The sequence below is a fragment of the Callorhinus ursinus genome, unplaced genomic scaffold, assembly GCF_003265705.2.
Source record: "Callorhinus ursinus isolate GAN/ISIS: 27379988/994484 unplaced genomic scaffold, GSC_fseal_2.0 scaffold1, whole genome shotgun sequence".
Lineage (NCBI taxonomy): Eukaryota > Metazoa > Chordata > Mammalia > Carnivora > Otariidae > Callorhinus > Callorhinus ursinus.
In genome coordinates, this window is record NW_027397063.1 from 89335088 (window position 1) to 89347547 (window position 12460).

Sequence of the window (12460 nt, forward strand, 5' to 3'; positions counted from 1 at the left end):
CAGCTTCTGTTAAAGAAACTTCTGTGTCTTTTTTTTTTTCCTTCACTCTGAAATGAGCGCCTGCAATCGTAAAGCATGAATCTGGTAATACTTTTGTAAATGAATCACTAGTGCATTCATAACCATTAGCCTCTGAACAGATGTCAGAAAGTAAAGATTGGCTGCCTCTAGATCGAGTTGCGGCTGCCAACTCTCGCGAGCTTTGTCAGTAACAGTTGATTGTAATGTCAGTGCCGTCCAATTTACAGGCTGGAGCAGCAGCTGCATACTGCGCTTCCCCGAAGTATTACATGATTTCCACTCCTTGCAAACTTTATCATCTTTGTTGCAGTGAGTCAGGTAAGCGGCTCTGAATTTACATGTTCGTGTAGAGATGCAACTTACTGAGAAGCTCATTCTGTAGGATTGTTATACCTTCACTGGTTTGCTGTGCCCCTTTGGTGCACTGTGGAGAACAGTTATTGCCAATGGGACAGATGAAGCAAGCGAGCAGACACATGCATCAAATCTGCCTATTATTCAAGGAACGCAAAGTGAGTCCATTTAACTGCTGAGGAAAAAATGAATTTATTCAACTTTGTGTAACCATAGCACTTGTGGAATCACTGATGTATCTTCTCAGTGCGCTCCCTAAGGGAAAACTTTTTATGCTGTATTTTACGCTTAAATGCACAATTCAGTGAATCTCTATCTTTCCTAAAAAGAGTAACAAAAGTGGTTTTTGACCAGTCTTACTCTATTTCCTTTTTCCTTTTTCTTTCTTAATTTTTTTTTTTTTTTAAGTGGCATGAAATGAATAGTTCTCTTATTGTCTGGCTTGGCAGGGTACTTTTCTTAATCAACATTTTGTCATCTGAAACAATATCAATTGGCAAAGAATAAAGTCTAAGTTTCTTATATCTCAAAGAAAATTCTGTTTTCTAACTTGATATACAAACTTTTCCCCCTTGGTTCTAGTTGTCCTCTTTTTTTAAAAATATGTGCATTTAAATTATAGCATAATATTGTAAATTTGCTATTATTTCTATTATTATACAAACAATTAGCAAATATAGATTTTCTGCTCATCCTATAGTCTTGTACACCTACCTTTATTTTGATGATATCAGTTCTTGTTTAATCAGAGAATTAAGCATTGAGTATAAAATGTGTGAATGATTAAAAGTAAACTGAAATGTGGATGAAATTATTTCATTGTTTATGATTTCTGTTTATAATTCATTTTTTATTTCTTTTTTTAAAGATTTTATTTATTTATTTGAGAGAGAGAGAGAGAGAATGAAAGCCAGAGAGCACGAGAGGGAAGAGGGTCAGAGGGAGAAGCAGACCCCCTGCTGAGCAGGGAGCCCGATGTGGGACTCGACCCCGGGACTCCAGGATCATGACCTGAGCCGAAGGCAGTCGCTTAACCAACTGAGCCACCCAGGCGCCCCTCATTTTTTATTTCAAAAGTAGGCCTTCCCAATTTTTAGGAACATATATAATAATAAACTCAACTAGGAGGTACTATCACTAGTCTGTATAATGCCTTCCATAATATAAACTATCTCATACTTACGATAAATATATTTCACTTATGTAAATAGTTACTTGTTTAAGGATGAACATGAGTTTTTAAAGAGTGGCTTTATACTTAAAATGAACATCTTTAGAATTCTCTGTGATTTTGAAATAACATCACCTTTGAATGACAAAATTGCTAATTGGATTTGCTAAGTTGTTTTATTGTTGTTTTTAATGTCCTGCTTCTTTAACTGTAAGAAAATGTTTGAGATCTATTCCATATTTCAGTTTTTAAAATATGGGCTAATAATATCTTAACAAATCACATCTTGTTTATAAATTTAGTTTCTCCTCTGAATCATTTTTTGATAATAATAACATATTTAAATTGTATGTTGTCTTCATATTAATGCTTTCATGCCAAAATCTGCTCATTCTTATAAAAATTCTAGGATGTTAGAGGATTATAATTGAATAGATGTCAACCTAACACCAGATTTAACTTTCAAAGAAGACCCAAGATACCTCTCTAATATCAAATGTTTGAATTATTCGCACAATGAAAAGTTTGTGAATGTTCTTCCTGATTGAGGACAGATAAAGATCTTATGCTTCTCATACCTAACATAGTGTCTTCTATCTGTACACATTCTTTTAGGGACTAATGGGTATCTGAAGGATCCCTGAAAAACAGTGGTATAGTCTATTTATAAATAGACTTCCTCAGTTCCCCACTTCAGATAGCCTACAACAAAACAAGCTTTTTAGTTTTGGTATAAAGGCTTAGTTGTTTAATTTGACCAAATACATTTTAGAGGCGCTTGTTTTAGATCATATTATCTAGATGGCTCTTGCCCCACTATTTTAAGGTTTATTTTTATATAGAAATGCATATTATAACTTTTTAAAAAACAGGAAAATTACACTCAGAAAACTATTATCAATATTTGCTTGACCATCTTTTCAGAAGTCCTTGGGTGGCCAATTATTTTGAAAATGTGGTTGAAAATCAGCTATGGCAAATGTATGGCAAATAAGTAGCTTTCTGTCAATCATTTTATTATAGCCGTGTCTTATGGCATAACATATATTTCTTAAAATTGATAATACTTTCAGGGTGCCTGGGTGACTCAGTCATTAAGCATCTGCCTTCGGCTCAGGTCATGATCCCAGGGTCCTGGGATCGAGCCCCTCATCGGGCTCCCTGCTCCACGGGGGGTCTGCTTCTCCCTCTCCCACTCCCCCTGCTTGTGTTCCCTCTCTTGCTGTATCTCTCTCTGTCAAATGAATAAATAAAATCTTATTAAAAAGTTGATAATACTTTCAAAATTAAATCAAAAATGAAAAAAAGTAATTTTTTGCCTTTTTTTATTTTCAAAGTTATATTGTTAAAAGTTTGAGATATTTCCCAAAGATTGCCAGTAGATTTTGATATCCCAGAGCACTTGACAACTTTGGAATACTATGGTCTTCATTATCTTTCAGGTTTTTCCTTCTTCCCACACCCATCATTCATTTTCTCTTGCAATTACAAAGAGTCTTGCCTTTCTTTCCAAAACTATGGCAGTAAGTTAAGTGATCTAATTCAGATACTCAGTTGTAGTTGGTATGAAAAATTTCCCCATTCCTTATGATGTGTTATGTATTCTCAGAGTTTAAGTTGTTTATTTAATGTGACATTAGCCAACTTGCACCAGAATTTATTGAAAAAACAAATGAAGTTTTATTTAATGTTTTAATTATTAATAAAGATTTAGATATATAGACTAATAACATTTTCTTAGTCTCCTTTATTCATCTTTTGATTATTTAATCATGTGGTAACATATACTAAAAATACAGAGCAACCTGTTAGAATAGAGAATACCAGATTATGAAAAGGACAACATAATGGCTTATTTAAATCAGTACTGCAGCTAACTATAAAAATATTACCCTACACTAACAATGTATATAGGAGCACATGCATACTTTCATATTAAAGTCTAGGCTTCATAATATGGTATATAAACTCTCCAACAGGTACCATGATGGAGAGTTGGGATTATATTGCCATTCTTGCTGTGACCACATGCTTATGATGATTTTTTTTGAGTGTTACTAATTACATTATTTGTGAGATGATGACTCATAGGTCATTGTTGAGAAAGCAAGATTATTATTTGCATAAATCATACTATACAACATTGACACCTAGTCAGCACAAATATAAATAAAAACATACAAGAAAATCAAACTAAGTGACATACGAATGATACTAACCTTTTACGTGTTATAGTAGATAATTTTTAAAATATTCAAGGACAATTATTAATTTACTAATTACATATAAAAACAAAATGTTTTGGTAGTATTATACTTGCTGTGCAATAAAATTATTAAACTGTAGAACAAACGTTTGAAAATTATCAGAGAACAAAAATTATTAGCATTAGGTGTTTAGTTTACAAAGGCAAAATAATATTTATATAAAACCACACACACACACACACACAAATGAATGATCTTTACTTGAGATTCAGAAGAACATTGCTTGAACTGGGCCACAGAGAGGAATGAGTACAACCAAAGATGCTGCAATTAATGTGTTGGAATGCATCTTAGAGTAAACCTGCTTTGTGTCTTAATTCCTCTTTTCTTTCCAAAGCAGGCTTTTAAAAAGAAACAAACAAAACAAAATGCTGCAGCACTTTGTTCTCCAAATGTCACCTCCATCTATTTAAAAGAAAGGGCTTAGAAATTATCAGAAGGAAAAAAAAATAAGACTGTAGTAGCTATACCTCTAAAATTCCTGAACTGTCAGAAATATAAAATTTCATTAGTAAGTGTTAAGTCTACAAGACTTTTACATTGTTACATTATCATAATACTATGATATCATTATAATTATCATAAATAGTATATATTATAATAATATAGAAATCATAAATATAATAGTATAGAAATAGTATTAAAATATTATATAATTCAATAATGTATTTAACAGTCAACACAGATTCAAAAGTATCAAAACTGATAACATAAAATAATCTCACAGTTTGATTTTTTAAAATCTTATTATTTTTATAATCATTATACATAGACATGCATATACATGGACAATGATAGTGTTAGATCTAGATATATAGGTAGAAAGACAGAGACAGAGATAGAGATATCCATAAGCACACTGAACAAAATACTGTACAATTGATCAGGTTATCCAGATCTTTTGGGGGGCTCAAAAAATACTTGTTGATCACTAGCTGTACCATTAGCACTGGTGAATGCAATTGATTTAAAATGTGAGAATCCTAACTCTGGAACAGTTTTCAGGGTAATACTTTATTCCCTCTACCTTCTGAGACAATATAAATTAAAAAAAATAAAAACACTAATACAGATTCTCAATGCTCACAGCATTAGCTTCTTAGACACATAGCTTGTATTTACAATTATAGTATCAAAAAAAATACAGAAAATTTTTTTTTTACATTTATGGACCTTTGTTATTATCGTGTGGATGAGAATCAGTGTTTGTATTTGACTGTTTTAATCAGGTTTTCTTTCAGTTATATAAAGATGTTAGTTCTTTTAAATGATATGGGCATTACATTTTTGGGTCCCTCTTTGTTATGTGAAGTTTAAGAATCTGATTTTTAGGTTTTATTAATTTTAAAGAAATTCAGGTGTGCATTATGAATTTGTTTATTTATTTATTTGAGAGGAAGAGAGAGAGCACACACAAGCACGAGTTGGGGGGAGGAGTAGAAGACGGTAGAGGGAGAGAAGCAGACTCCCTGCTGAGCTTGGAGCCCAATGCAGCTAGATCTCATGACCCATGAGATCATGACCTGAGCTGAAATCAAGAGTAGGACACTCAACCCACTGAGCCACCCAGGTGCCACACATTATGAATTTTTAGTAAAACTTTGATTTCCACAAGCAATCTTTTCATGTCATCAGTAAATATTATTTAATAAAATGTCAAATAGTTATAATTTTGTAGGTCTCAAAGATTCCTTTTTCTTCTACTCTTTCCAGTAATTCCTCAACATTAGTCCTCTTAATCTCACTTATTTTGTCCACTATCAAAATACAAGTAATCTGACCATGTTAACGCATGTCATATGTTAACATTTAGGCAACCTTGTCAGTTGCATATACTTTAATCAATTAACAAATAACAGATGTGCATTGAGTAATCCCTGAATGTAAAATTCCTTCAAAGTATCTCCTCTCACACATTATATTATCAGCTGCTGGTTCTCTCCATTGACATTGTAATTCAGGTAGAGAAGGCTTTCTTTGTTACTCACCTTTTCTGGTATATATCTTCAGTTTCTCTTCCAGTTTTTCCCATAGTTCTTTACAGTGGCAGCAGATTTGTTAGTTTTCACAATTTTTAGGTTCAATGACAACTACTGTATTTTTGTTACTTAATATTCTATGAATAGATTGTCCAAATTGTCTTCTGGATTGTTTTGAGGAAGAAACCATGAGGCAAAAAGAACCACAGAAGGGACCATGGAAACAGAAAAAGCCAGTAACAGAAGTCTAAGGATCCTTAAAGGTTCTCAATCTACTTCACAGTTCTGTCAAGAGTCAGCTGACCATGAATAGAACTGTACACATTTCAGAGCATACGTGAGCTTATATTTTTTCCTCTAACCGAGGTAGAAATGATATCTTCATAAGTTGACTACTACTTAATGCCACTTTTGGTGGGTCAGTCAAAAAAGTATATATCTATATCTATAGATATGTATCTATAGATATAGATATAGATATAGATATATCTACATATAGATATATATATGCCTGGGACAAACTTCCTCTTTAAAATACGAAATCTTCCTTACAGAGACCTGATAATGAATTCCTCCAAGTGAAATAATTTCTACTTTTCCATTCACTTATTCCTGTTCTAAATTGAAAACTGAAATATCTCCAAGCATTTTCTGTGTGTGTGGTTTTTTTTTAACAAAACCTTTACAGTAGTAACAGATTTATTAGTTTTCATAATTGTTAGGGTTAATAAGAATTACTTTATTTCAGTTAATTATCATAAATAAAATATAATACTTGATGCATGAGGCTTTTAAAACTTCCTAATTACCTCTCTTTCAGAAATCAATATGCAGAGCAAGGGTACAATCATAAGCATCCGATTTCTCTTCCGGTTTCTTCTGCTCTGGGTGTTTATTGGGAAGTCACTCACGGAAGAAGACATCATAATTACCACCAAGAATGGAAAAGTCAGAGGAATGAACTTGCCAGTTCTTGGTGGCACAGTAACAGCCTTTCTTGGAATTCCCTATGCACAGCCTCCTCTTGGTAGACTTCGATTCAAAAAGCCACAGTTCTTGACCAAGTGGTCCGATATTTGGAATGCCACAAAATATGCAAATTCTTGCTATCAGAACACAGATCAAAGTTTCCCAGGTTTCCCTGGATCAGAGATGTGGAACCCAAACACCGATCTCAGTGAAGACTGTTTATATCTGAATGTGTGGGTTCCAACACCTAAACCAAAAAATGCAACTGTAATGATCTGGATCTATGGTGGTGGTTTTCAAACCGGAACATCATCTTTACCTGTTTATGATGGCAAATTTCTGGCTCGGGTTGAAAGAGTTATTGTAGTTTCAATGAACTATAGGGTGGGTGCCCTAGGATTCTTAGCTTTACCAGGAAATCCCGAGGTACCAGGGAACATGGGCTTGTTTGATCAACAGTTGGCACTTCAGTGGGTCCAAAAAAATATAGCTGCCTTTGGTGGAAATCCTAAAAGTGTAACTCTCTTTGGAGAAAGTGCAGGAGCAGGTTCAGTTAGCCTTCATTTACTTTCTCCTAGAAGCCAGCCATTGTTTACCAGAGCCATTCTGCAAAGTGGATCCTCTAATGCCCCTTGGGCAGTAATGTCTCTCGATGAAGCCAGGAACAGAACATTGACCTTAGCTAAATTTATTGGTTGCTCTAGAGAAAATGAGACTGAGATAATCAAATGCCTTCGAAACAAAGATCCCCAGGAAATTCTACTGAATGAAATCTTGGTTGTCCCCTCTGATACTCTTTTGTCTGTAAACTTTGGTCCAGTTGTGGATGGTGATTTTCTCACTGACATTCCAGACATACTACTCCAACTTGGACAGTTCAAAAAAGCCCAGATCTTGGTGGGTGTTAATAAAGATGAAGGGACAGCATTTTTAGTATATGGTGCTCCTGGTTTCAGCAAAGATAACGACAGTATCATAACTAGAAAAGACTTTCAAGTAGGCTTAAAAAAGTATTTTCCAGGAGTGAGTGAATTTGGAAGGGAATCGATCCTTTTTTATTATGTGGACTTGTTAGATGATCAGAGAGCTGAAAAATATCGTGATGCATTGGATGATGTTCTTGGGGACTACAATATCATATGTCCGGCCTTGGAGTTCACCAAAAAGTTCTCAGAATTGGGAAATAATGCCTTTTTCTACTATTTTGAGCACCGATCCTCCCAACTTCCTTGGCCAGAATGGATGGGAGTGATGCATGGTTATGAAATTGAATTTGTCTTTGGTTTACCTCTGGAAAGAAGAGCTAATTATACAAAAGCTGAGGAAATTTTGAGTAGATCCATAATGAAATACTGGGCAAATTTTGCAAAATATGGGTAAGTGCTGATTTTTGTCAGGGTTCTTGTTTGATTTTGTTTGGTTTTGCTTAGCTTTGCTTGCTCTCTGGTATAGACTTCATTAAAGGCACAGAAATGTTTTAATTATTTATTCTTTTTGTACCATAAGCTACTTTTGGTTTCTATTATATAATGAATTTCACTTTCTTGCATCAGGGTGCTTAAATCAGTGAAGAACTTTTATGAAAAATATTTTCTCATTTCATTTCCAAAATACTGCAAAGTACTGTAGTAATCTTAGCCAAAGTTTATATGCAAATAGATGTTTACCTTGAAAGCTAAAGTTATTGTAACCATACCTTTTAACCTGAAAGTTTATAGTGTTTATAGGTTTAGGGAAGAGTAGAAATATATATTCTCCTCATGTTCATAAACAGAGGTAGTGGTAACTGATAGCTGGGAAAACACATTACCATTCAGGAAAATCAAAGGGCAAGATGGATGGGGTTGGCCCTCAGATTACTTCAAATACAAATGCAGAGTTCAGCATTTTATCAATTTTTCCCCTAATAGGTTTGTTCAGAGCTTTCAGGTGACTGGACAGGAGCAGCTGCAAGGGTCGTCAGGTTTAGCTAAGCTGCTTTCAGCTTGAGCAGCCATATAGCTGACATTAGCTAATCCGAAGTATGTAGAACTTATTTTTCCTTATATGTTATAAATATTGTGATATTATGCCCCCAGGAGTCAGAAGAAAATAATCTGTTCAAATATATTTTCTAATTTGTATCTCTTAAATATACAAATTTATGTGTATAGAAAATAAGGGGTATTTTTTTGTAACCCACAAAAGAATTTTATACATTGGGATAATTGGTATCAGTGAGAAAAACAAAAGAAATAGAAGTTTGGGCATCTGTTTTTAAAATACTGCGAGTACTTGCAGAAACTCACAAATTGATAGATGCATTAATCCAATCTGTCATGTTATGTTTTATAATTGGAAAGAATGTTGATAGTGATATTGTGTTCTAGTTTTCTCTTCCAACCTCCATTTGAAATTCATTATTACTTCATGTCACTATATGTATCTCCTACAAAGTACTTGTATGATGTAATTCTTCTCAAAAATTTTTAATGTTTATCCACTCTGTCTAAAGCAAAAATTCTTCTTTCTCTCATTAAGAGACCTCTGTAATCTTACTGCAACCCATATTCCCCAACAATACCGGGCTGGGCTTCTTGGCAGGCCAATTATCTCATGAATGCCAAAGATTTTAAGCTTAATATAACCTTCCATCCTTGTTCTTGCTCTGCACCCTGTTTAGAACAGCTACCCGTCTCCTTTTTAATGACACGAGTCCTACTCTTTTTTAAGGTCCTGAACACCCACATGTTTCACCAAGCATATCTTTAATTCTTAGAGTTGTAATTGCTTCAGTCCTCTTTTTCACTCTCAACAGAAGTTGTTGACTGTAACTTGTCTCTGTGGGATTTTTCATTGTATGCTAAGCCTCCCAAGCTAGACCGAACTAACTTCTGAAAAGAGAAACTGGTTTTACTGGAAACTCATTAAAGTACTAGTGTGGGTATATGACATATTTATCAAATTATTTGGTTATCAAATGATTGAACAAAAACAGTTAAAGGCTAGAATGAGTAAAAAATGTACATATGTTCAAGATATGTTAGCCATTTTTTATAGTTGCACAATCTTATGACTTCTCCACATCAGCCTCAATTTCTGCTGAAGAAGAATCATCATTTCCAGAGCAGCTTTAGAGTGATTTCTATCTCATTTTCTTCTCACCCTAAAGGCTATATCCATATTAAATCGCTTTAATGTTTTAAATTCTTTCTTACAATTCTAGAGATTGTAAAGAATTTAAGGAGATACATTCTTTAAAATTATTGATGCCTGTAATTTTTAAAGGAATTTATTTTGCATGTGGAAATCATCAAGGAATTTATACTTTCTCATGTCACAATCGAGAATACTGAGAATTGGATGTGGCTAATATCTTGACACACAGCAACAGATCAAAGAAGCAAATCTTTGATGCTTAACAGAATAGATATGAAGATTGACACATTTCAGTTATAATGATAAATTCACACAAATGAGATTATAAACCATAATCTCATTTTTAAAGTAGTTTGGCTCTCACAAAATGTCATTTTAGTTGGGGAGTTTCTTTACAGGCAACATTTGCACAGTGGAACGGAAGTAATAATACTTCATACCTGTTGAGAGTTGACTTGTTGGCAAACATAATGTTAATCTCCTGGTATACATTATCTTTCTTTAAAGTATACCTAGGAATAAATATAGAAGTTTAGAACTCCAGTGGAAACAAAGTTGGTAAATGTACAGTTTGTAAATCCATCCACCTCTATCTGACCACAAAAGCTATGTTCTAGCTCTGTGGTTTTCAGTGAAGGGAGATTAATCCCCTGACCCCTCACCTTCCCACCCCTGGGAACATTCACTAATGTCTGGATCTGTATTTGAGTGTCCCAGCTGGTGGTGGGGGTGCTACTAACAAGGTAAAGGCCAGGGATGCTCCTACACTTCCTGGAAAGTGCAGAGCAGCCCCCACGACAAAGAATTATTCATTCCAAATGTTAGTTATTCCAAGATTGAGAAACTGCAGTTTTCTACTTCTTCATATCCCAAAAATGGCACATTAAGAAAGTAAAAAAGTAGAACTAGGAGCAGTAATAATTATTCAGGAAAATGAGTTTTCAAGTTCATGGTTCATAATACATTTTAACAAATTCTCCTTCTTAAATAATATCTAGTATAAATTGTACTTTTTGTTATAATCAAATTCGAAACAAGGGCGCCTGGGTGGCTCAGTTGGTTGAGTGTCTGACTCTTGGTCTCAGCTCAGGTCTTGACCTCAGGGTCATTATTTCAAGCTCCCTGTTGGGCTCCATGCTGGGTGTGGAGCCTACTTAAAAAAAAATTAAATTCAAAATAATTTTGAATTTTTCTTGGTGATTTTTTATTTTGCCAATGGGTCATTTAGTAGACTGTTACTTAACTCCCAAGTATTTGGATAATTTCTAGATATTTTGTTATTGATTTCTAGGTTAGTTCCATTCTAGTAGTAGACAATATTCTGTAAGATTTTCCCCTTTGAAATATATTAAGAACTATTTTATGACCCAGCATATGACTGTATGGGTTATTAGTTTATGTGCTCTTCCGTTACATAGTATGGTGTGTTCTGTAAATTAATTAGTTCGCGGTCATTCAGGTCTTCTAATATTCTCCCTAATATGTTTTCTACTTGCTTCAAAAACTGAGAGAGGGGTATTAACATCTTCAACTGTAATTGTGGTATTACTCATTTCTCCATTTAGCTCTGCTAATTTCTTGTAGTATTTTAAATCTATGTTATTAATTTCTATGCATATTTAGGATCATATAGTCCTGATTAATTGACCATTTTATCATTATGAAATGTCTCTTTATCCCGAAGTTGGCTTTGTCTAATATCAAGATAGACATGTCAAGTTTCCCATACTTATGTTTACACATTTTGTTCTATTCTTTTATTCCACTTATATTTCTAAAGAAATCTTCCTTACAGTTGAGTTGGTATGACTAATCCATTTGACATTTAATGTATTTATCAATATGATTTTAAGTACATCATCTTGCTTTTTAAAATGTCATTTTATATAGACATTTTAATTTGCCTTTAATATTTTTTCCCATGGTTGCTTTAGGGCTAGCAATTGTTTCTTTAACTTGTGAAAGTCAACTTATAGTTAATACTGAAACATTTTGCATTTTGCAACTGACATTTCCCACTTTCTTCACAATTCACATTTCCCATTTTCTCCATCACCCTTACTACTTCACAAATGCAAGAAACTAACAATATTGTTTCACGTATACTCGATGTTTTTTGTATTGCTGTCATATGGTTAGGCAATGTGTAATATAAAATCTCACTTAATATTAAATATCATTAAAATATCATTTGTTTTAAACCATCAGTTATATTTATGTAAATTCATAAAAGAAAAGGAAAAATGGTCTTTTATGTTTACCCACAGAATTGCCATTTCTAACATTCTTTATTCTTACCTATGGATTCTAGTATTCATCTGGCATCATTCCCTTCATGCCGAGGAACATTCTTTAGGATTTCTCATTGTGTAGGTTGGCTAGTTACAACTAACCATTCATCAACTTTCTTTTATCTGAAAATGCCTTTATTTTACCTCTGTTGAAGGATATTTTTTAAGAATATGGAATACTGAATTGATTTTTTTTTCTTTTCCATTATCTTCTTGTCTCTCTAGTTCTGATGTGAAGTGCACTTTTATTCATATGACTTCCCCCCTGTT

General features: G+C 33.6%; 1 protein-coding gene across 1 annotated transcript in view; it reads left to right on the forward strand.

Moving 5' to 3' along the window:
• Positions 1 to 220: 220 nt before the first annotated feature.
• Positions 221 to 12460, forward strand: part of BCHE (butyrylcholinesterase) — a 60933-nt gene continuing 48693 nt past the window's right edge. The window contains exons 1-2 of the mRNA XM_025869769.2: positions 221 to 339; positions 6613 to 8137. Coding sequence (XP_025725554.1) covers positions 225 to 339; positions 6613 to 8137 — 1640 coding nt within the window. The 5' untranslated portion in view covers positions 221 to 224. The remainder of the gene's footprint in view (positions 340 to 6612; positions 8138 to 12460) is intronic.